This window comes from Ananas comosus, linkage group 17, assembly GCF_001540865.1.
Source record: "Ananas comosus cultivar F153 linkage group 17, ASM154086v1, whole genome shotgun sequence".
Taxonomy (NCBI): Eukaryota; Viridiplantae; Streptophyta; class Magnoliopsida; order Poales; family Bromeliaceae; genus Ananas; species Ananas comosus.
The window spans coordinates 4,895,081-4,918,804 of NC_033637.1; the positions used below are offsets into that span (position 1 = coordinate 4,895,081).

Here is a 23,724-nt window from a genome sequence, read left to right on the forward strand (position 1 = left end):
AAAACTAAGTTTAAAAGATAAAATTCAACTGAATGTACTCAATTGTGTTGTTTGGTAAAAGAAGGAAAGCCATTTCAACAAGTTCTGTTATTCCTGGTCTGAAATAATGAGAGGAAGGAGAGTTTAGGGTTTAGGGTTTAGGGTTTTCAGGTTTATGCCTTAGGCACCTTAAAATTAAGCCAAACAATTGTATGAAATTCTACAGTATTTTTTTGAGGTTTTCAAACAGGATGTGTTAAGTTATTATTATACGTAACATGGAAATAAAGAGATTACAATCAAAAGGAGTTTTCTATAGGAAAGAGAGATGAGGAAAATTCAAAAGTGAAAGGTATGTGTGATCTCAATTGTTATCTTCTAATTCATTAGAATTTGCTTTCCCATGCAAAAAAGTTATTCATATAAAGGGAAAGTGACAAGTGCCCACCGGCCAATAGAAAGCTAGAATCCACTTAAGAGATGTGGATAGTCATAAAAGATCAAAAATGACTTGAACTAACCTGATAGTACAAGAGGAATATTCTCCTTAAGGTATAGATCTCTTAATTTAAACAAGATAATATATGGATTGGATATTTATTCATATATTCTTGGCAATTTACATACAAGCATAATCTCATATGGATGATAATTCGAAGAGTAAAGGGTTGATATATATGTTTTTCTAGGTCCAAATCTAGAAGGTTATTTTCTTGGTTTGATTATATCTTTGTTTATGTGGGTTTCGACTGTGCCTAATATCTCTATTGGATTATGTAAAGTTCATGTTCCGAGTCGATATCAGGGTGAAAAAGTCAAAGATTTGAGGTTTTTGAATCGGAACTTAATTTATGTATTGATATTGAAGAGTGCCTGAGGAGTTCCTTAGAACCCAAAGCTTGAAAAACTATTTTTCGTACTACGTACTTGTACGCGATATTTGATGTTCTAGAAAAGAATCAGTACTGGTACTCCAAGCTAAGTACCAGTATTCAACTCTGCGACGGGCTGGATATACTGTATTTAACTCAAATTAATCTAATCTTGTTCCTTAAGATCAAATATAATACAGAAACACTGTGGAGAGGATTTTTAAGAGAAGATCGACGGCTAGAAGTGAATCGGAGACTAGTATGGACGGCGGAGAGCATTTTCTACAAAGATTGAAACTTTAGGATTATATAAATGCTTATAATTCATATCTTATATATAGTAAGAGATTCATTATAGATACCCTATTTGATAGAAAAACATGGAGAGCTCATGAGAGAGTTTTTTGTAATTCAATATATTTCTTATACTTTTGTGCTGTAAATTAATCGAAGAACATATTGAGGTGTCTTGCCTGTGGACGTAGGTCGACACATTATTGGCCAAACCACATAAATCCTGTATTCTTGTGTTCTTTTGTTTGTTCTATTGCTTTGTTATCCTCATGACTGTTTTTAACGATTGTTCTCGTTTATTTTCATCTACGAAAGATCCTATTTCCGCTATGCCTGTGTGCTATGTGGATTTGAGGTGTGCTCGGTAACTTCTCGGCTGGTCCCTTCAATCTCTGACAATGGATTTCAGAGCTAATGGTTGAAAATTTCTAGCTAGGTTACACTTTTAAGCAACATGGTGTGACCGAATAAGTGGCTCCTATAAAGATGGCAAAATCATAGAGCAAGGGTCACGACAACACGACATAAAATTGTGACATGCTCAAAGGAGCGAGATCATAAGCTCAAATGAATCGATTCACAATGATTCAATTAACATGGACGCCCGGTAGTTGCATTTGGATTCATATATGTGGGTTTGAACAGGTTGAAACTCCACAAACACATAGATTTTTATCCATGGAACCAAATGCGCACGGTCGTAGATATTTTCGGCACGCCATTCTCTTCTACAATACGCAATATCTAGCACCTGCATTTTTTTTTAATAGATTCTAGCTAAGCAAGGCATACCTTTTCAGTTTAGAAACACCCCAAAAAGGTCAATCAATCCTATGTATATATGTATTAAATATCTACTATTTACACTATACCTACCAAGGGAACAATTTTGTGTTTATGTTATGTCTTGCATTTTTTTTTAGTTTTAATACTCTCAATATATAGTCATTTTTTTTCAGTTGAAGTGCCCATAAATGTTCCTCATAACATAATTTTCATGTATATATTGGATCAACATCCCAAATGGAAGATCGTATACGTTTTATGTGAGCATTATCGCTCTATAATTTTCGATCTTATGTGCTAATTGGATTTAAGATTGGATAAAGTTTACTAAAACATTTTTGAAAAACTAATTTTTGTGTAGATTAATTAATTAAAATGGCATTGTTCTTGTCATGTGTGTTAAGGTCCAATGGTCCAAAGGAGGCCGGTATTGAGTGCCGCTTAATATTATTAGATTAAAAAGAGTTTTTTTTTTTTTTTTTTTGTGTGTTAAGGTCCAATGGTCCAAAGGAGGCCGGTATTGAGTGCCGCTTAATATTATTAGATTAAAAAGAGTTTTTTTTTTTTTTTTTGAGAAATAGGTAGCACGCTACCCGCTTCGTTTATTTCATTTAGAAATAAACTTAGCTGAAAATGTGAATCAACTAAGATTCGAACTTGGGACCTCGGGTACCAACCACCAAGAGCTTTGCCACTTGCTCTAGGGACGGTCGGTTATTAGATTAAAAAGAGTTTAAGGCTGACAGAGATGTGCTTCTCTATTTTCTGCTGATCCACCACAAAAATTTTACATCTTTGGACCAATCCAAGAGTTAAGGCAGATAGAGATGTGCTTCTCCATTTTCTGCTGAGACCACAAAAAGTTTACATCTCTGGACCAATCCTGGCTATTAATTACTAATAGAAAAAATTAAATGGATTTTTTCACTGCGCCCTGCGCAGACAAAGACACATAGTGAGAGGACAAATTGACGAATTAAGTGTCAAACAACTAAGATTGAGTTCTTTATTAGTGAGAGGAACAAAAGGGAACCAAATTAACTGTAGATATAATTAACGGCAACTAATTGGTATAATGTTTCTTTCTATTACATTCCATCAAATAAGATAGAGACGTGACTGAAAGAAACGAAAGATAGCGATGCAAGATAAATATTTTAGATGCCGCACATCTTGTGCCATCCTTTAAAACGTATGGAGACCCCTCAACCCTCTCATTTTTTAAATATTTGATTGAGATATCTTCAACTTATAATATTTTCGGACCACAAAATAATAAAGTAAAGCTACGTTAAACTAAAGGGAGAAAAATTTACCGCAATGGTACCGATTTAACGGGAAATCCGTCCGGATAGTTTGGTTCAAGGTACAAAATTATTTTCTTTCTGGAAAAAAAATTAGTAAAAGTTGTTCAAACTACCCAGTTTATGCCACAAACCGAATGAACCAGCCGGCCCACTAAAAAGTATGGGCGAGGAAAGAGGAAAGTAAAGGTTTCTTGGACTCCTCATCTGCGCTCGACGACCGGTAACTACAATACAGTCTGTTCGGCCGCAGTTGAATCTCTCACTCTTAAACCTATGCTCTGACCTGTTCGATTCTCCGAACATCGGTTTACATTTACGAGTCGAACTAATTAAAATTACATCTAAAAATATTACTATTCACACGCATCATGCAACTTTTATCTTCAAATATTTGGAAGAGACAGGAGCATGAAACTGCCAGCCTCTCATCAGCAGCTGAAAGAAGTCTCAGTTCGGCTCCTAGGAAAAGGGCAGACAGCAGTCGGAGTCACCTCGCGGGGCGACGCAGGCCCACTTTATTCTTTTTAGTACTTTGTCATTAAGGATGTCACATCGCTTTTCTTCTCTCCTCCTCGCTCGCCACGCCACATTGGGTCCATCCCTCTACCCATCAACCAACCATTTCAATCACAAACGAAAAAGAAAAAAGCTTTAAAAAAAAAAAAAAAGGAAAAAAGAAAAAGATTGGTAGATAGATACACACAACCACCTCCACCACCCATTTCCCATCTCCCTCCATTACTCTCTCTCCCGCTCTCTCTCTCTCTCTCTCTCTCTCAAAAATTATCGCCTGCACCCGGTGTATAGGTGTTTGGAAATACCGATCCCGAATGCGTACATGTCGAGTTTTCGCAGTACAAAAGGAAGTACTCCGTCACTTCCACCGAGCACAATTTCGAAATCTTAAACACTCTTTTAATTTACGTACTGCATTTGAATCATCTATGTATAAAAAAAATTAAATCATAAATTTTGAAACTTACTATCTATTCATCGAATGGTATAAAAATTAGCGTTACATAAAATAACATTATTTGAACTTTTTATATATAGGCGCGATGGCATGTAAAAATAATAGAACTAAATACATACTAATGCCCAGGATCATAAACAGAATAAAAATAACTCATAGAGCATCATATAAAAGAAATTCTCGATCAATCCGCAGAAACGCGAAGTCCGGCTGCGATATAAATTAATGTCACTCACTGAACTAGGTTATATTTCTCTTTCTATCTCATACACCCTCCCAAATGGTATGAAACATAGGGTGCGTTTGGTTCGCATTATGAAAGATTAGTAGGAATAAAAGATATCCGAGAATCTTATTCCTATTCATCCTATTACTAAGAATGTAGAATTCCTGTGTTTGGTTCACACAGTAATATTAATTAGCCATGTTATTTAATATTACAAAAAATATACTATTTATTTATTTATTTATTTTTAGATAATGTTACCAAAAGTTTCAACATCTTTTTAGAAAAAAAGGAGAGAGAGTATAAGTTAGAGAGAGGGAGCATAATTAAAAAAAAGAAAGAAAAATATAGTCGAAATTAGAGGGAGTGAGAGAGTTGAAATTTTAGAAAGAGAGAGAGAGAGAGAAAGCTTAGTTTAGAGAGAGAAAAAAAGGTTGAATTTTAGAGAGAAAAATAAGTTTAGAGAGAGATATAAGGTTAGAGTGTAAAGAAAAATAATATCAATTAGCTAGCGGATAGGAAGAAAGAAAGAAATTAGACATATTATGTTACCCCAATCTATTAATATGAGGATACCCACCCTCCCTCAAGGGAATAAGATTAGTACTTTGGGGTAAATCTTATTCCCAAGTGAATCCAATATTACCAACTAGATTACTTAGTGCGTTTAGCCAAACACTGTCATATTTTTTTATTCCCATTAAATTATTAAAAATCTTTAAAAGATAGCGCGAACCAAACGCACCCATATAGTAATTTTTTTACCAAAATGCATATGAGAAGGTGACAAGATCGGTACCTCTCTATATAAAATTTTGATATATTTCTCATCAAAGTCTCATTAGACTTCTATTTAATTTAAATAGATGAAAAAGAAATAAAATATATCATATCAAGCAGTTTTATATTTGATAAGATTGACTTTTATTTATAATAAATTTAGATTTGAATGTGATTAATTGGGTCATAATTTTTTGGCTTCGAATTTAGAACATGATCACTATTAAGCCCTCAACCAGCTGCACTAGTAGAAGTCAATATCATAATTTTTTTCTTTTTTTTTTAAGGATACAATGTATGAAATATACTTAGACATCTGGAGCACGTACCTAACTATTTCTCTTCTCTCTGCGAACCATGGATGGACCAGTACGTACGTGTAGCCTGGTGAGATGCATGTTAATGCTCGATCGGTGGTCCATCAACAAACACTCCCACGCTAGGATTCAGGTACCAGCAGGGACACCCTATGTCCAGTGCATGTGATTTGATTAGACCACTCTGTTAATTGTTTCTCATATGTAACGCATTTGACATATATCTCGAAGTGATGTTAATATTCTCACTTTTTGAATTTTATTCACTTAAATTTACTTTAATTTATCTGAAAAAAATAATCAGATTCCACTAATTATATTTATTATTAAGGTTTAGTTTGGTATTGAAGTCCATCTGACGCTATTAAATAAAATAGAGTTGATATAAAAGTATATAGAGATATTCTTCTACGTTCTCTGGTGGAACCGCAAAAGATATATCGTAACCGACTCATCGCGATATACGGAATGCAATATTATATACGAAAACAAACATGATATTTTTCTATCATACTTTCTCACCGCACATAACACAATCTTCCCATAATCCCAAACGAAATTTAATACTAAAATCAGCTCTAACTTTGGGATGTAGATAGATTCATATTGATAGAGCTCTCCCCACAATCCGCTTTTAATATAGTAATTAAGGCTTAGTTTAGTATTAAGGCTAATATGATGCTATTAGATAAAATAAAATTGGGATAAAAGCATATAGGGATATGTTTCTGCGTTCTCCGATGGAACCGTAAAAAATATATTATAACCGACTTATCGCAATATGCAAAATGCAACATTACATACGAAAACAAATAAAATTATTTTTCATTGTACTTTCTTTCCGCACGTAGCGTAATCTCTCCGTAATTCCAAATGAAGCCTAAGTAGAGGACAATAAACTTATTGGGGTAGTAAATGAGAGCATTTTATCACCGGAGAAGGACTTGGTGTGATCCAATGAAAAATTGATCTGCTTAGAATCCGCTCCAAATTCGGCTTTAATAAATATCAAAACTATAAGGTAACTTCTATTTTTTCTTATGCATTAATTAGTTATGCTCTAATTGTTATTTCTTTCTAAAATAAATATGATTTAAAAAAAAAAGTTATTTTTATAAGTTTCTAAAATTTATATAAACTAAAATTATAAAAAAATATATTTCACTTAAATTGGAATAAAAATGAAAAATAAAATGGTGATTACGATGCAGATTTAGGGTGCTGACATAAGGCGGATTTTTTTTTTTTTTTTTTGAGAGATAGGTAGCACGCTACCCGTTTCGTTTATTTCATTTAGAAATAAACTTAGCTAGAAATGTGAATCAACTAAGATTCGAACTTAGGTCTCGGATACCAACCACCAAGCTCTTTGCCATTTGCTCTACAGACGGATTTTTAAGTATGGCAGGTTATAGGACAAATATTTTATCCTTTCATGAAGAGGGGATGAGAGGCGGGACGAATTCAGGGTTATTTGGTTGCATATAGTTGTAACTGTAATGTAATTATAATTACATGCATATGAGCATATCCAAATCCAACGTTTGGTTTGATGGATTTAAATTTAAATGTCGTATTTAAAACTGCCTGAGGAGGCCCCAGCTGTAGCAATTAAAACTACGCCCAAATTGACCGCAATTTTAAGTGCAAAAATTGGAGAAAATAATTTTAAATGAAAGATAAAGTTACCTTCTTAATAACTTTTTAAACAGAAAATATTTCTTTTTTTTACGTTGGAGGTAACTTTACTATCATACATATATAAACAGGTGCAATTTTAAAAATATCCTTCTCAACCGTATATAACTAAATAAATTATTTACAATTATAATACTTTCTACTACATTCAAGTAAATAAGATACATGTAGTTGTTAGCTACTGTATTTCTAATCGCATGCATTTCCAACTACGCGGTTTCTAATTTCCCTTTATAAATAATTGGGCTTTGGGACCTAAGTGTATAAAACACGGCAGCGCATGAATCTCAGCGCCGACTTTACGTATCTGAATGAGGGCCCCGCCGAAACGGCGCCGACTTCGTAGACCCACGCGGACCACGGGGTTCTATCTTCACTCCTCGTAGAGGCTTCATCAGACCTTCGGATCGAGCACATTTGGGGCATTTTGAATGCATGCTGGGACCAATCAGGTAAGGCCACGTCAGCTTAAGAATATCCAATTCAACTCATGAATATAATAATATATTTTCATCTGTAGCTTTGGGAACAAGAACGTCTCCTGGGCACATTTATTTCGCTTTGGTCCTCTTTATATATCATCCGAATAAGTTATCACGTAATAATTTACGTGTTAAAATATAATATTGGGCTAATTTTATTAGTATTGATCCTTTCTTAAAGATCTAACCATTAGTTACATAAAAATTCATCGGAATATCAAATATATTCTTCTAATTTAAAAAATCTATCATAAAATATCTATATCGATAAAAATTGATAGAAAATTAAGGGCTCATTTCATTACTGGTTTGTAATATTCAGATAATCATTTATATTCTCCACCCTTTCACACTTTCTCACTCTAGTAGCCTGTGGTTTAAAATGTATCAATTTAGTGCCCTGTGGTTTCATTTTTATTTTTTTATTATCGATTCCACTAATTTTTTTTGTTAAATCAGTGACAAAGTTAAAACTAAAAAGTACTAAAATGAATATTCTATAAACCTAGATGGGGTACGTATTTGAAGTTTTTTGTATATAATTTAACAAAATATTAACGAAAAAGCTGACGAAAAGATAAAATGAAATCATAGGACACTAATTTGATACACTTTAAGCCACATGGTAATAAAGTGAGAAAGTGCAAAACCACATTGGTGGTATTTACAGTTTACCCTTGAAAACATTCAAATCATTGCTATTCAACTCAAGATGTTTAGTTGTAAAAGGTGTTAGAGTTCACTTGGTTTAATGTAATTAGATATACAATATAGTTGAAAATGCATGCAAGTGGAAATGGAACTGCAACAGTTGGGTATCCTCGTGCATGCATTTCCAACTGTAGCAGTTGAATTCAAACTCGTTGAACCAAATGTTGGATTTACATTTGCATGCATGTAGTTAGATTTACAGTACAGCAGTTACAACTGAATACAACCAAACAACCCCTTAGTGAAGTAGTGGAATCATTGTAGATTCCTAGATAGTAAAAAATGAGTAGAGCTACTATGCTATCGGAAGCATAGAGGATCTGGTGCTTTCGATTTTTTGGCCCTTAGATCAATTTCTTTAATTATTTCTAACATTTGGATTAATACTGTTAACCTGTGGGGACCACTCAACCCTAGGGGTACTACTCAACCATGGGGGGATCGTAATCATTTCAACCGTATAATTTTTGATCCAATGGTCAAAAAGTTGGAAGCATCAAATTCTCTATGCTTCCGATAGCTTAGTAGCTCTATACGTATAAAATTCTAGATTATTATTAGTTAGGAAATTTTTCGGAGGCCTTAGTTGCTTCCATCATGTACGCTCAGTTCATATTACTTAATGAATGAAACAGGTAGCTTGCTACTTTTTTCTCAAAAAAAAAAATCATTAGTTAGGAAATATTTTCATTTCCATATTTGAAAAAAATCATTAATAATTCATTAAAAAGAATATATTATAAGTTAACAATCTCCCAATCCAAATTGCTTAATAAATTAATTAGTAATAAACAATTGTCTTTCTAAATATAAAATATGCAATACTTTTGAAATATTACAAATCTTGAGCCAAACTGCCCCTAAATATATATAATTTTCACTTTGTCCATCATATATTATCTATACCTTGTTGACAAACCAAATTAAAGATCTTCTGTTAGAAAACAATTTAAACACAATTAAATGCATGCTAAATTGAAATTAATTGATTAAAACAAATTAAACTACATAAATAGTAAACGAAAAGAAATCACAGTAATCTAGACAAAATAAAAAATAGATTCCACGTACAGAAAAGTATAATTAATATATCTTCAGTTTTAATTAATTTTTATTTAAGATCAACATGAGACCCACATGCTATATATTGAGTTAAAAAAATAATAGACTTAAATAGACAAATAATACATTCATAAACTAAATTAAAAACTTTTCCCTGAGAAATAAAATTATTAACTCCAAATAATACTACATAATTATTTATAACTAGTTATAAGTTGGGGAAAATTAGTCTAAAACTCTTAATCAATGTGTTGAAGGGCATTCTTGATATAATTCATTAATTTATAGTGGTAGAAATGATATTAATAATTTTAAAGAAATATTTATGATATTTTATAAGTTCTGAGGGGCACATTTGAAATTATTTATTTGTGAACTCACTCTTATTATGCGGATATTGCATTTGTAACACATATTATTTGCAGTTTAATATACGAGTTTTGTGCGGTAATATTAAGTCCATGCCATACGCTTGTAACGTCTAGTACGTGTAAATTTATTTAATACATGAGTTTTGTACTTTGAGAATTTTCTTTTGTGATCATTACTAGAGAGAGATTTGATTTCAGCTCCTCGAAAGTTCTTGACATTTATAATTTAGTAAGATATTATATTTTCTCGTGAGTTAATTTGTTTTATTCAAAAAAAAATTAAGGACAAAACATGGTGTGTTTTTCGAGATATTTGATAGTTTATTCTAGACTCTAAACGCGGCCTATGAATAAACACTAACAAATAAAAATGAAGGTTCTATGGTTGTTGGTCATCATTTTTTATATAAATACCTATTTTTTCATATTTTCTTTCTGATTTTTAAAAATCTATATTTTATCCTCTCAATATTTCAAGTTGTTGCATTTAATTCCCTCCATCAGAGCTTCATCACTATTTTGTCTATTTCTTATAATTTATACCAAAAATTTTCATCAAAATAGCAAATATATATATATATATATATATATAGAGAGAGAGAGAGAGAGAGAGAGAGAGAGAGAGAGAGAGAGAGAGAGAGAGCTAGGCTGGTATACTATCGGTAGCACGGAGGCCTCTGTGCTATCAAGTTGTTTTCAATAATGCGGCTTCCAAATCGATGATCGGTTCCATTAGACTTGATCTACACTATTAAAAGTATTTGGAAACTAAATTTCATAATTTTTCAACATCATTTTGCTAGTGATTAAAAGGTCTCAAAATTGACAATTTTAATAGTAGATGTGATGTATTTGTGAATTTAACGGTGTAAAACAATCCAAATTTGATGAAATTTTTATAGAAATTTTTTTTTACTATTTAGAGTAAGATCAGTACCTCTGATCTTAAATTTAAATCTTTTATCATTATTTTTTCTGAGATTTTATTTTCAGCCTTCATTTTAGACTGCTCGTTTGATAGGTAGAAATAATACTGAAAAATTATAGAAATTTAGTTTCCAAATACTTTCAATATGTAGATCAAGTCTAACGAGCGATCGTCGATTCGGAAGTGGCATATTGAAAACAACTTGTAGCAGCGAGGCCTTCGTGCTACCGATAGCATACCAGCTAACTATATATATATATATATATATATATATATATATATATATATATATATATATATATATATATATATATATATTATATGGTTATTTGTATATCACGTCCACTGCAAACAAAGTGAATTGCGGAAATATCTCTGCCCAAAGGGAAACTCCATAAGTTGTCCCTGCAAAAGTCCTAATTTATGCAGATATGTCCCTCTGGTTAACATCCGTTAGAGAACTGTTTATTTTTTAACAGTTTTCTTGTGAAATGACCATTTTGCCCTCACAAATATATCCCTCCAAAATACCGTTCTTCCCCTTCTTTTTCTCTTCCTCTTTGGGCCGTAGGAGCGGACGACAGCGGCGGCGCGGGGTCGGGTTCGCCGACGACGAAGAAGAGGGAAGAGAAAGAATGGAGGAAGAAGAAAATGGAAGAGGAAGAGGGAGAAGGAGAGGGAAGAGAAAGATGAAGAGGGAAAGGGTTCGCCGCCGCGCGCCGCCGCTGCATCTCCTCCCTCGCCGGCGACAAAGAAGAGGGAAGAGATAGAGGAAGAGGAAGAAGAAGGGTGAAGAGGAAGAGGGAGAAGAAGAGGAAAAAGGAGGGCTCCCGGCCGTCGCCGCATCTTCTCCATCGCCTGCGACGAAGAAGAGGGAAAAGGAAGAGGGAGAGGAAGAAAAAAGGCGAAGAAGAGGGAAGAAGAAGAAGAGGAAGAAGAAGAAGGGTAGAACCGTAAATTCATGTTATAATTAACATGGTTAAGTATTTTAACCGTGGTTAACGAAAATTTTCTAACAGTCTTTAACGGCAGAGACATATCTGCATAACTTAAGACTTTTGCAGGGACAACTTATGGAGTTTCCGTTTTGCAGGGATATTTCTGCAATTCACTATATTTGCAGAGACGTGTATGCAAATAACCCATATATATATATATATATATATTTGTTGAAGAAGTAAAGTTAATTTGGCCATTTTGCTCTCCTCATTAATGACGTCCCCCCTTTAATTATTTTTAAAATTTTTAAAAAATAAAATAAAATTTTTTGAAAGTTAGAGAGAAAAATAAAAAAAATAGATGTTTACGAGAGAAACTATTCAAATACTTATTTAGCATAGATGGCCACGGTTTTTGGATGGAAACCTTAAGGGTGCGTTTGGTTCGTATTATGAAAGATTAGTAGGAATAAAAGATATCCGAGAATCTTATTCCTATTCATCCTATTACTAAGAATGTGGAATTTCTGTGTTTGGTTCACACAGTAATATTAATTAGTCATGTTATTTAATATTACAAAAAATATACTATTTATTTATTTATTTAATTTTAGATAATGTTACCAAAAGTTTCAACATCTTTTTAGAAAAAAATGAGAGAGAGTATAAATTAGAGAGAGAGAGCATAATTAAAAAAAAGAAAGAAAAATATAGTCGAAATTAGAGGGAGTGAGAGAGTTGAAATTTTAGAAAGAGAGAGAGAGAGAGAGAGCTTAGTTTAGAGAGAGAAAAAAAATTGAATTTTAGAGAGAAAAATAAGTTTAGAGAGAGATATAAGGTTAGAGTGTAAAAAAAAATAATATCAATTAGCCGGCGGATAGGAAGAAAGAAAGAGATTAGACATATTATGATTACCCCAATCCATTAATATGAGGATACCCACCCTCCCTCAAGGGAATGAGATTAGTACTTTGGGGTAAATCTTATTCCCAAGTGAATCCAATATTACCAACTAGATTACTTAGTGCGTTTAGCCAAATACCGTCACATTTTTTTATTCTCATTGAATTACTAGAAATCTTTAAAAGATAGCGCATGCACTCTTCTAAGTATTTTTAAGAACACATGCAAATGTCAACTTCCTTTTCCTTTTTTTTTTTTTTTTTTTTTTTCTTTTTTTGAGGATTGCTGCAAAACCTCGTAATCTAAATCTCGCCATTAAACAATCTACTATTACCACCAGGAGACTAGAGATCAAATCCCGTAAATATGCAGGAGCAGGATTTCACCGTCGTTTTTTCCCTTTTTTAATATATTTTAAATTTAGGTTAATATATAGACACCTGCTAAACTTTAACCTGCTTCAAACTTGACCTCCTAGACTTTTTTTTAAAAAAAATATTTGATTTATATCTTTTCTATTTACTACCTGTTTGATTTAGCTACTTTTATTAGTAATTTTGATTATTCTATTAATTAAATTCAAGATAAACGCTCACGAGAGATTCAAGATTGGACCCCCCCTCATTCTCTTTATTAAGTCTTTTTTTATATGAAGGTTAATGCATAGACACTCTAAACTTTAATCTGATTAAAGATTTACTAAAACTCCCCAATAGTCCCATGCACCTCGGGGAGAAAAGGAATTCTGATTTGAAATATAAGAGGCCTCCATGCTAGTAATAACAACTCGATTTAAGTATTTTGGGCTGGTGGTTTGGGTCCAACAAATTATTATTACTAGCGGGTCAGGTTGTTGCAATTGGTATTAGGGCATATTACGAGTTAGAAGTGTGAGAGCTAAGCACTATGTGAAGCAAAGTGCTACACTAATGAATTTGGTAGGAGCCACCTCTTAAATCGTAAGAATCACCTCTAGAATCTTACATCGCCTGGTAATTCTGGTCTGTTTGTCTGTGATTTGAAATATAAGAGATCTTCACGCTAGTAATAATAATTAGACTTAAGTATTTTAGACTAGTAGTTTGAGCCCAATATATTATTATTACAAGCAGATTAGATCGTTACATTTACCTTCTAAGCTTTTTTTTTTTTTATTTGCACTTTCTCTACTTACTAACCATTTGATTTTAGCCGCTTTTATTAGCAATTTCAGTTATTCTGTTAGATTCAAAACAAACGCCCATGAGAAATGCATATGGCCAAATTGCTTCAGTCAAAAAGGAGGTCATGTGCAACTCTCATCGGCATTTAATTTTAACAGAACTGTGATGCCCAGCTTCCCAAGGGGGTCACCAATTTTAAAATTACTCTAATCCTAACACTGTTAACCTTCAGTCTCTTGGATTTACTCACCGTCCAAAATGTATAACCAGGTTAAAAAGTTCAATCCTATTATACTTTATAGATAAGATTATTCTAAATCCTAAGGCTTCGTTTGGTTCGGAAATTAATAGGAACTGGTTATACCGGGGATAAATACAAATATGAATTTTTTAAGAACAAGGGTATTTTTTTGTTTGGATGAAAATATGAGTATAAGATGAAACTAGAAAAATTGTATTTGGATGGTTATTGGGAATAAGAGGAATAGTTATTAGTTATAAATAGAAAATAATGATATTACCCCTATAATTAAATTTAAATTTTTAAATTTTAAATTTGTAATTTTAAATTAAAAATTTTAACTTTTAAATTTTAAAATTTGAAATTAAAATTTAAAATTTTAATTTTAAATATTAAATTTTAAAATTAAGACCAAATTTAAATTTCAAAGATGTAAAATAGCAAATTTAAAATTTAAAAACTAAAAATAACAAATTTAAAAATTAAAAATTAAAAATATCAAATCTAAAAAATTAAACTTTAAAATTTATAATTTTAAATTATAAATTTATATTTTAAAATTATAAATTTTAAAAATTTAAATTTAAATTTAAAATAAAAATCTCTCTCTCTCTCTGGTAAGGTGGGAACAACAGTTCCCGCCATTCTTTTTTTTGTTTGGGTACAAAGGGGGGGATAATCCCTTTATCCCCCTCTTTATACCCGATCCAAACAGGGTCCGGGAGTGTCACAAGAATCTTCAAAGTTGCTAATAGAAGAAGCTAAATCAAATGATTAGAAAGTAGAGAGATATAAATCAAATAAAACAAAGTTTGTGAGGTAAATTTCAAAACGGGTTATAGATTAAGTAATGTGTATACATTTTAACTTTAGATTTAAGTACACTTTTACTTCAGTGGAATTTGAGTTATCTACTACTATATATTATAAAGGTCTTCTTTTTTTAACATGTATCTCGTCCACATATTCAGTACACCAGGTGCATTAATTATAGAACACATAACAAATATATATAATTACATTTTAATAAATATACACCTACATTTATAATTTTTAATACATAAACATATAGAATACAATAAAATTAATTAAATTAATTAAATTTTATTTTTGATATTTTTTTATCGTACAAATTTATTGATAACAGTTATTGATTGTGTGGCTCTTATGAGTGATTTACTCTCTCTCTCTCTCTCTCTCAGGCTAAAATCTCACATGTTCCATGAGCAATACATGAGGTTGAGACGATGTTCATCTTTATTTATCGACCACAAAAATTATATAACCAAACATAATATTTTTTTATTGCACTTGTTGCTCATAGTTCCAGGCAGAGGCTAGTTTGTTACTGAGGCATATAAAATGTATGTTTCTCAATTTTTCTTCAGTAAAATTATAAAATTTATATTTTAATCAATTCAATGCAATTTGCACATGCTACATGTTAACACGTAAAGAATAAATACTTTTTTTTTAAAATATCCATTGCGTTTGCTCACGATATTTAAAGCACTCTTTCCGCAATTCCAAATTAATAGAGCCTTAGATACCAACAAAAGAATGGATCGGGCCATGTACAATAAGAATTGGGTATGGGTTGGGACCAAGTAACATTTAAGGCACAAAGTTACTTTGGGTCGAGTACAACCCAATTTGAATGACAATATGCACCATAACTTTTTTTTTTTTAAGTAAATTACAGTTTTGGTCCTAGGAGACGCGCGACACTTTCATCGTCAAACTTTGATTTATTGTGATTTTTTTGTATAAATTTTTTGTATTATTACAATCAAGTTCTACACTCTAATTTAGTTGACTAAATATCAATAAACTGTTGATGTAGAAGAAATTTAGTATCTTAATTATTGCCATTATCATTAATCACAATACTTTCACACAACTTCTACATCAACAAGTTGTCAATATTTAGCCAACTAAATTAGATCATAAAATTTAATTAAAATAATAAATTAAAGTTTGAGAACCAAAGTGTCATGTGCCTTGTAGTTTAAGGACCAAAAATGTAATTTACTCTTTTTTGGATAGAAATTATGTGCGAGTATTCAGTGTGATATTAGGGTCCGTTCGGTTCAAGGTAAAAACGTAAAAACCTAAAATTTAATTTTTCATAGAAAATAATTTTTTGTTGAAAAAATTTTCACGTTTTGTAGTGTTTGATTTTTAGAAAAAAAAAATTCAATCAAAATTTGTTTGGTTCGGTAGGGAAAAAAAGAATGAAAAAAAAATTTACGCAGTTTGAGTTTCCGTATTGTCAAGAAAATAGCAGAAAAAAAAAAACTTCAATTTTTTTCTCAAATCCATAAAAATACTTTTACGAAAAAATATTTTTATGTCGAACCAAACAAACAAAAAAGCGTTTTTCATATTAAAAATATTTTTTTTGATTCGTTTTACTCCGAACCGAACGTCCTCTTAATGCTGATTGGTTTCAAATGATAACCAAGATGCATCCTACACAAGCAAAAGATATATATTTTTCTTTTTAAAAAAAGGTTAGGATTTGTCAAATTTCAATGTAAATAATATTTTTTTTCTTATTGGGCCAATCTAAAATTAAAACTTCTATAATTTTCTCAAGCGGATAACTTTTATATATTCTCTTTGAACCTCTTTGGCTAGCGAGTACAACTTTGAAGGTAAAAGTATAGAAATTATTTTGATTCGGACTATCCAATTTTTTAATTTATTTGATTTAAATCATTTGATGCCTTTTCGAATACAAAATTTAAACTCATTACTTATTTTAATAAATTTATATTTACGCGCATTGTATAAAATATACCGACTATATCTGTAACGATAAACAAAGCATTACTTAAGATGGATTCGATGACCCAGAAATAGTCTTAAAATCACCAATCGCGCGCCTGAGATTGGTTATGATATCATATTGCACAAAAAAAAGGATCAATCTGAAAAAAGAGAAGGTAAAAATGTACGTAGACCCCTTAACTATAAGGCCGTCATGAAATAGCCCCCTAAAGGTTTTTATTTCTTCTTTGGCTTGGATTGACACCCCTTTAAACTTTTCTATTTTGGAATCAAGTAATTTTAACCGAAAAATAGACATTTTATCATTTTTTTTTTTTGGTAATTTTGTCGAATTTACCAAAACGGAACTATATTGATTAACCGGCAATGGCTAACTAAACCATCAAATTTAACAAAGTTTTAAATCACAAAAAGTAAAAGGGAGTAAAAAGTTGAGGCGTCCCTTTCATAATGTCCTATAGCTGAGGGGGTATCCATACATTTTTACCAGAAGAGGCAAATAGAGTTACTCCCAGAGGATCTCCGGTCAAGAGTATAATAATAACATTATTTATAAACAAAGGAAAAAAAAAAAAACTGGTAGACAGCTGATTCAGTCACTAGTTTCAAGAACCTCAGTCAACCCAGAAATGTACACACCAAAAAAAAAAAAAAAAAAAAAAAAAATCTAGTAGATGTTATGAGTTAACAAAGAGATTATCATACTAAACAGATTAATCACTGCCACATGAAGGGAAGAGCTTGAGAGTTACCATCTGAGGACCCTTGCCCCCCTCTGCCGCCGCCGCCGCCATGAAACATAGCCTGACAATGATGCTGAAGCTCGCTGCCACCGGCGTCAGGAACAAGAACAACACTCCCCGCATTCTCATCACAAGAAAACCCAGACGCTGAGAAGTCGCCCGAACCCCCGTAATGCACGGCCGAGACCATCGACTGACCCATCGGGATCGCGTTGGTGATGCTCGAGTTCTGAGCCGTGGGAGGCGATGACAGAAGAGAGAGAGCACAATCAGAGGAGTCCAGAACTTGGGCTAGTCCGTGCGGGACGGGTTTCAGCGCAGGTCTGACGGGGAGGGCGGTATCGTCTTTTTCCTGCAAGAAGGGGAAGCGCTTCTGCTCCTTGAAAGCGCTGGAGAAGGACGCCGGGATCGTCTGCGTCCTGTCGACGAGCTGGAGCGGCGGGTGGTGGGGATGCGGGTAGAGGGGAATCGCGTCATTCTCCTCGGCTTTCATGATGCTGGCCCAGCTTGGCTCTGTCGCTGCAGCCGTAAATATTGGCGGATAGTTCGAAAACTGCGTCGCTGCACCAAAGATTATATACTTGTTTACAAACTGCAAAAGTTAAAATAACGTTTGAATGCTGAGCTCATTATTCAAGTTCCAAAAGTTGTAAAAGAGTATAAGCCAATTGTCCGACTCGCAATTGAAGTTCGGAGGGATACTTAAGCTTCATTTGCTCCAATTTAAAAGTTTACTCCATCTTTTAAATATTAGTTACTCTCATATTTTTCATGTTCATTGGGTGACAAAACCTAGATATATTCTTCATTAGTAAAGGAATTCACACACAATATATAACTCGACAAGTTCACACTGTTCTCAACCTAAAATCTTTCTTGTTATTTGCTTCTGTTTATACAATCAGCAAATAGTCTGCTCTATGATCAGTTCTTCAGCTTTAATACTATAATTTGCCGTTTCAGGATTCGTACTTCACATCTTTATAAATGTCCTGCGGCATTTATAGTGCGCTAATTATAAATTATTTACAATTTCCAAAATCCTCAACCAAAACAATGAGACATTATGCAAACATTAGCGAGAACGTCAAATCGATATCTACAAATTCATCTTAGTTTTACTTTAGCTTCCTTCTTTTCTCAGAAAAAAAAAATTTTCACTATTTTTTTTTTTTGTATTTCCTAAACTTCCGGATTGTCAAAATTGAATGAAGCACACGACAATATGTTTTACCGAGATAAATGCTAAATTAGTAACGCGCACTAACTATGCATGCACACAACGGAAGTGGAATATATCATCTAAAAACTGATTTATATGACTGAGAATCATACGATACCAGCGATGCCTACTCTTTACTCTTTAGTAATTAGTCGATGATTTAAACAAAGAAAACAAAAGTGAAGTAAACAGAATTATGTAAATAAACAAATTGATTAGTCCTAAATACACGACAAGAACACTCGTACTCTTTGTATGCGACACTAGCGCTTCATCAAGATGAATCAATTTGCCTAGGCATGTTAACAACTACGGGAACCGAAAACTTGCGAAACAGATAAAATAAACTGGGACTCATGAAAAGGTTGGTAACTATGGGAATGGAAATATAGAAAAGCCAAACCTTGGTGCTGATTAGAGAACAAAATCCCGGGACTAATGGGCTCCGGCTGAGGCTTCCTTCGGCGTCGGTTGTGCCCATCTAGCCGTTTCCTACAGCTTCTTTTCACCTCATCAAACTCCGCTAGCAAGTGAAACCTATCCCGCCGACAAGCAAGCATTTAGTCTCGACTATTAATCCTCTACTACAAAAAGAAGCATCCAGAGTAGATAGTTTTCTATACATACCCGACAATAAGTTATGAATTCATGGTACCTGCAAAATCCGAATTTCCACATATGCCTGACACAAAACTAACCCACACAGTGCACACTCTTATACGTACGATGTGGTAAAATCGATCTGTGCAAAAGAAGTAAAATCTACGGAACAAAAAGTAACACCACTAAGTTTCTAGGCAAGCGGAGACAATCAATCTAAAAGATTGGATCAAACTAAAAGTCTAAGCACGCAAAACAAGTTGGACATGATTCATCTATATCAAGTAGAACAGAAGAATTATATAATGCACCGCCCCATGAATCTCCTGAGGTATTGAAATATCAAGGGTGGAATAAGATACTTAAAAAAAAAAAGAAAAAAAACGAATTCGAGTCATAGATTATCGAAAGATATACTAAATCCCTTACTTCTGCTAGTGATTAGTTCACTGGTTTTCTAGAGATTAGGCACGGAAGCAATAAAAACGGAATAATGAAGATAAGGTTTGATTGAATTAGCGTATCACTTATTTGAAAAAGCCTTGCTTCTTTTTTTTTTTTTTTTTTCTTTCGTAGCAATGGTACATGCTCTGTTGTAGTGTGGTACAAAACTGTATTCGCGTTTTACAAAATGTCAAAACAATGAAAGCTCTCCTATATTTTGTTAAGTTACCAAAGCACGATTAGCGAACGCAAGCTTTTATATCATAAAAAAGGGCTCGTCCAGGCCGCAATAGAATATGCATACTGCCATGGTATCTGATCCAACAACGACATCCCGAATATAATATTCGAACATAGAAGGCTAGTAAACCGAAATCGGACACGTCGAAAATTATAAATTATGAGAAGAGATGGGTAAGTTCATCGTGTTGTTCGTGCACTAGGAATCGGTTGCGTCCCACGGACGAATGAATGGCATAAAAAGTAGATGATTAAATCAGGTAAAAAATCTTTGCTACTTCCACATGGTCAAACTGCGGAATTTCGGTTTGAGTATATTTCTACACAAAAATAGTAATGGAATGTCACGCCGCCGATAATTAACTAGTGAGCAATAGATCAAATTGATAGGTATAACAACTAATGAGGGGTTCTGCAATAAAGTGGATACTCTGTTTTTTGGCTGCAATTAGTCAATTACCTGCTGCACTGCTGGCAAAATCTCTGCTCCTGGCCGCCGACCAGGACGATGGGGGTCTTGGAGTGGACTTCGCAGACCTTGTGCCGGCGGTGGTAGTCCCGGCAGCTGCTGAGGTCGGAATTGCAGCCGTCGACGAGGCAGGAGGCGGCGGCCTGCGAGGAGCCGCCGGGCCCGCGCGCGCGCTTCGAGGGCGCGGCGGAGGGCGGGGCCTTGGCAGACTGTTCCCGCCACTTCTCCGGCGCCGCCGGAGCGAAATCCCCCAACCCTCCGAGTTTGAGATCGACCGAGCAGTTCTTGCCGCCGCCGCCGCTGCCGCCGACCATGGAGCCCATGGTCGCGTCAGAGGCCTGATCGAATTCTGACAGGTCCCAGGGAGACAATTTTGCGTCCCAATCCATGAAATTACCCCAATTTTTGCTTTTTGCTTCCCCTCTTTTTTTTTTTCTTTTTTTTTTTCTTTTTTTGGGGTTCTTAACAAATCTCTTCTTCGCAACTTCAATCTTATACTTATACTAATACTACTCTCTCTCTCTCTCTCTCTCTCTCTCTCTCACACACACACACACACACTCACTCACTCTTTAACACACCCAACCACACCTCATTCCACCAATTCTAACTACTCTTCACCTGCACAATTACAAATACAACAACCACCAACAGGCCATCAGCAACAATACTTCCAACAACAACAACAGAAGGGAAAAAAAAGAAAAAAGAAAAAAGAAAAAAAAAGGAAGCAGGAGATGATGATGATGATGATGATGATGATGGAGGGGGGAAAGGTAGGGAGGGAGGAGGGGAGTAGTAGTGCTCAGTACTTACACAGATAGCTGCTGCTGCAGGAAGAAGCAGGAGAAGGACAGTGACACAAATTCCATGGAGGAGGGGAGGAGAGTATGGGGTGTGTGTGTGTGTGTGTGTGTGTACTGTGGAGGCTCGGGGCATCACATTCCTTGGTTAAGGATCACTGTTGAGGGAGTGAGAGGCAAGGAAACCAACAGTAAGATTGGGTTATAATTTATATTTCACAAAGAGAGAGAGAGAGAGAGAGAGAGAAAGAGAGAGAGGGGGGGATGGTGAATAATATGATGGTGGTGATGATGATGATGATTCTGCTGCAAACTCCAATGAGTGAGAGGAGTGAGATATGGGTTTGTTTTGTTTGGTCTTTTGTAGGTCTCTCTTTTTTTTTCTTTCTTTTTTTTTGTGTGATTTTTTTTTTTTAAAGATAGATAGCACGTTATTCTCACTTTGTTTATTTTATTAAAAAATAAATTTAGCTAAAAATATAAATTAAATAGGATTCAAACTTGAGACCTCGAATATTAATCACTGTGTTTTTTTCTGTGCTTACACTGTAGAAAAATTAGGAGAAAACCAAAAAGTTTACCGTGAGAAGAGAGAGAGAGAGAGAGAGAGAGAAAAGGGTGGCAGGAAAGTGACAGGGTGTAGTTGCTGTCAACTTTACAAATTACAAGTAATAAGGGGAGAAAAGTACAAAGGTGGTGGAGGTGCTTGGGAGTATGGAGGTGAGAGCTTCGGGAGGGTTTTTAAGTGGTTCCATGTTATGGAAAATGTGTTTGCTTCACCTTTGCTATAACATGGAAAATCAGTTTGCTTCACATTTGCTTACATGTTGTTGTTGTTGTTGTTGTTGTTGTTGTTGTTGTTGTTATTTTATTTAAAAAAAATTTAAAAATTTATATAGTTTTGTATTTTTTTATTTTAGTATTTTGTGGTTTAAAATATATTATTTTAATATTTTATAATTTTATTTTTTTTTGTATTATCTTTTTTGTTAATTTTTTTCTTGAAATCAGTGATAAAATTAAAATAATAGAATACTAAAGTAAAAATTTGATAAATTATAAAATATTAAAGTGAATATTCGATAAATTATAGATAAGATATTTTAAGTTTTATATATGATTTAACATAGAATCAATAGGGGTGCTAACGAAAAGAAAAAACTTTATATGATACTAAACGGGATACACTTTAAATCATCATAAAATAGTAAAATAAAAAAAATATAAAACTATAAAGATGATATTTAAAATTTACCTTTAAAAAAAAAAATTCTCTTCTCTCTTATTCTACATCTTTCTCCCTCGTTCCCTCTGCCTCTAGGCTGCCAGCCTGACCTTACTAGGCAGTCCAATCATGTATTCTCATCCTAACTATATAAAAATATGATAGGTGAATTATGCTAAAACCCATAATAATAATAATAATAATAATTTTAAAGTTAAATGATTTAATAATAGGATTCAAGTCAGATGAATCATTGAAAAAAAAAAAAAAAAAAAAAAAGGAAAACTTCAAAAATTCCTCTCGTGGTTTTACGTATTTTTTCACTTTAGTACCCTGTGATTTAAAGTGTATTAAGTTAGTATCCTATGGTTTCGCATTTTCTTATTTTAGTACTATGTGATTTAATATTTTATTAAGAAAAAAATAAAATCATAAGGTACTAACTTGATACAAAAATAAAATCACAGAGTACTAACTTGATACACTTTAAATCACAGGGTATTAAAATGAGAAAGTGCGAAACCACAAAATACTAACTTGATACACTTTAAACCACAGGATACTAAAATAAAAAAGTGTAAAACTACAGGGAGAGTTTTTGAAGTTTTTCCTTGAAAAAATTACAAAGATTCTGTAGATTGGTTCCAACTTGTTAAAATTCGTGTGTCGACATCTTTTTGATTTTTCCCTCAATTCATAAGTATATGTTTTGACATATTCATGATCATGCTTAAAATGTGATTCAGAATAAAAAACTACTATCCAATAAACAAAAAAGTATCTGCTAATGTAGCCAATAATTTTAGTTTTTTTTTTTTTTTCTCATAATCTTTGTTACCTTTCTTAGCAATCTAGCATGTTTTTTTCATTCCTCCATCTCCTCCCTCCTCCTAACCTTGTTTGGAATTTTGTCTACTTCCCTGGTGGCTTAATTTTTCTAACAATTTAGGTCTTTAATTAGCTCCACTCTAAAAGGGTGTTTTAAATGTGGGGTGAATACTGGTCTACATCCATACCTAATTATCTTCTTTTTGAGTTGTTCCTTGTCCCAATAATGCAATAATGTTGTAGGTGTGTATATAAAGCTGTCTCTAACTCCAATCCAACCCACCCCACAAGAGTGACAAAGTTGCTCTGCATTACCAACTCACCCC

The 23,724-nt window shown here is 33.3% G+C and overlaps 1 protein-coding gene across 1 annotated transcript; it reads right to left on the minus strand.

Moving 5' to 3' along the window:
* LOC109722656 (squamosa promoter-binding-like protein 16) lies at positions 17,223–21,684 on the minus strand. Its single transcript, XM_020250759.1, has 4 exons — positions 21,359–21,684; positions 20,534–21,163; positions 19,193–19,326; positions 17,223–18,128 (listed from the first exon to the last, which is right to left on the minus strand). Exons 2-4 carry the CDS (start codon positions 20,929–20,931, stop codon positions 17,542–17,544), a joined length of 1,119 nt encoding a protein of 372 aa, XP_020106348.1. The 5' UTR covers positions 20,932–21,163; positions 21,359–21,684; the 3' UTR covers positions 17,223–17,541.

What these genes read in the sequence shown, in the direction of transcription:
- LOC109722656 (XM_020250759.1), bottom strand. Translation starts at nt 20,931, where the DNA reads ATGGATTGGGACGCAAAATTGTCTCCCTGGGACCTGTCAGAATTCGAT. An exon ending in TTTTGCCAGCAGTGCAGCAG is followed by an intron (nt 19,327 to 20,533) that starts GTAATTGACTAA and finishes TCGGCGGGATAG; the next exon opens with GTTTCACTTGCTAGCGGAGT. An exon ending in GTTCTCTAATCAGCACCAAG is followed by an intron (nt 18,129 to 19,192) that starts GTTTGGCTTTTC and finishes TCTTTGGTGCAG; the next exon opens with CGACGCAGTTTTCGAACTAT.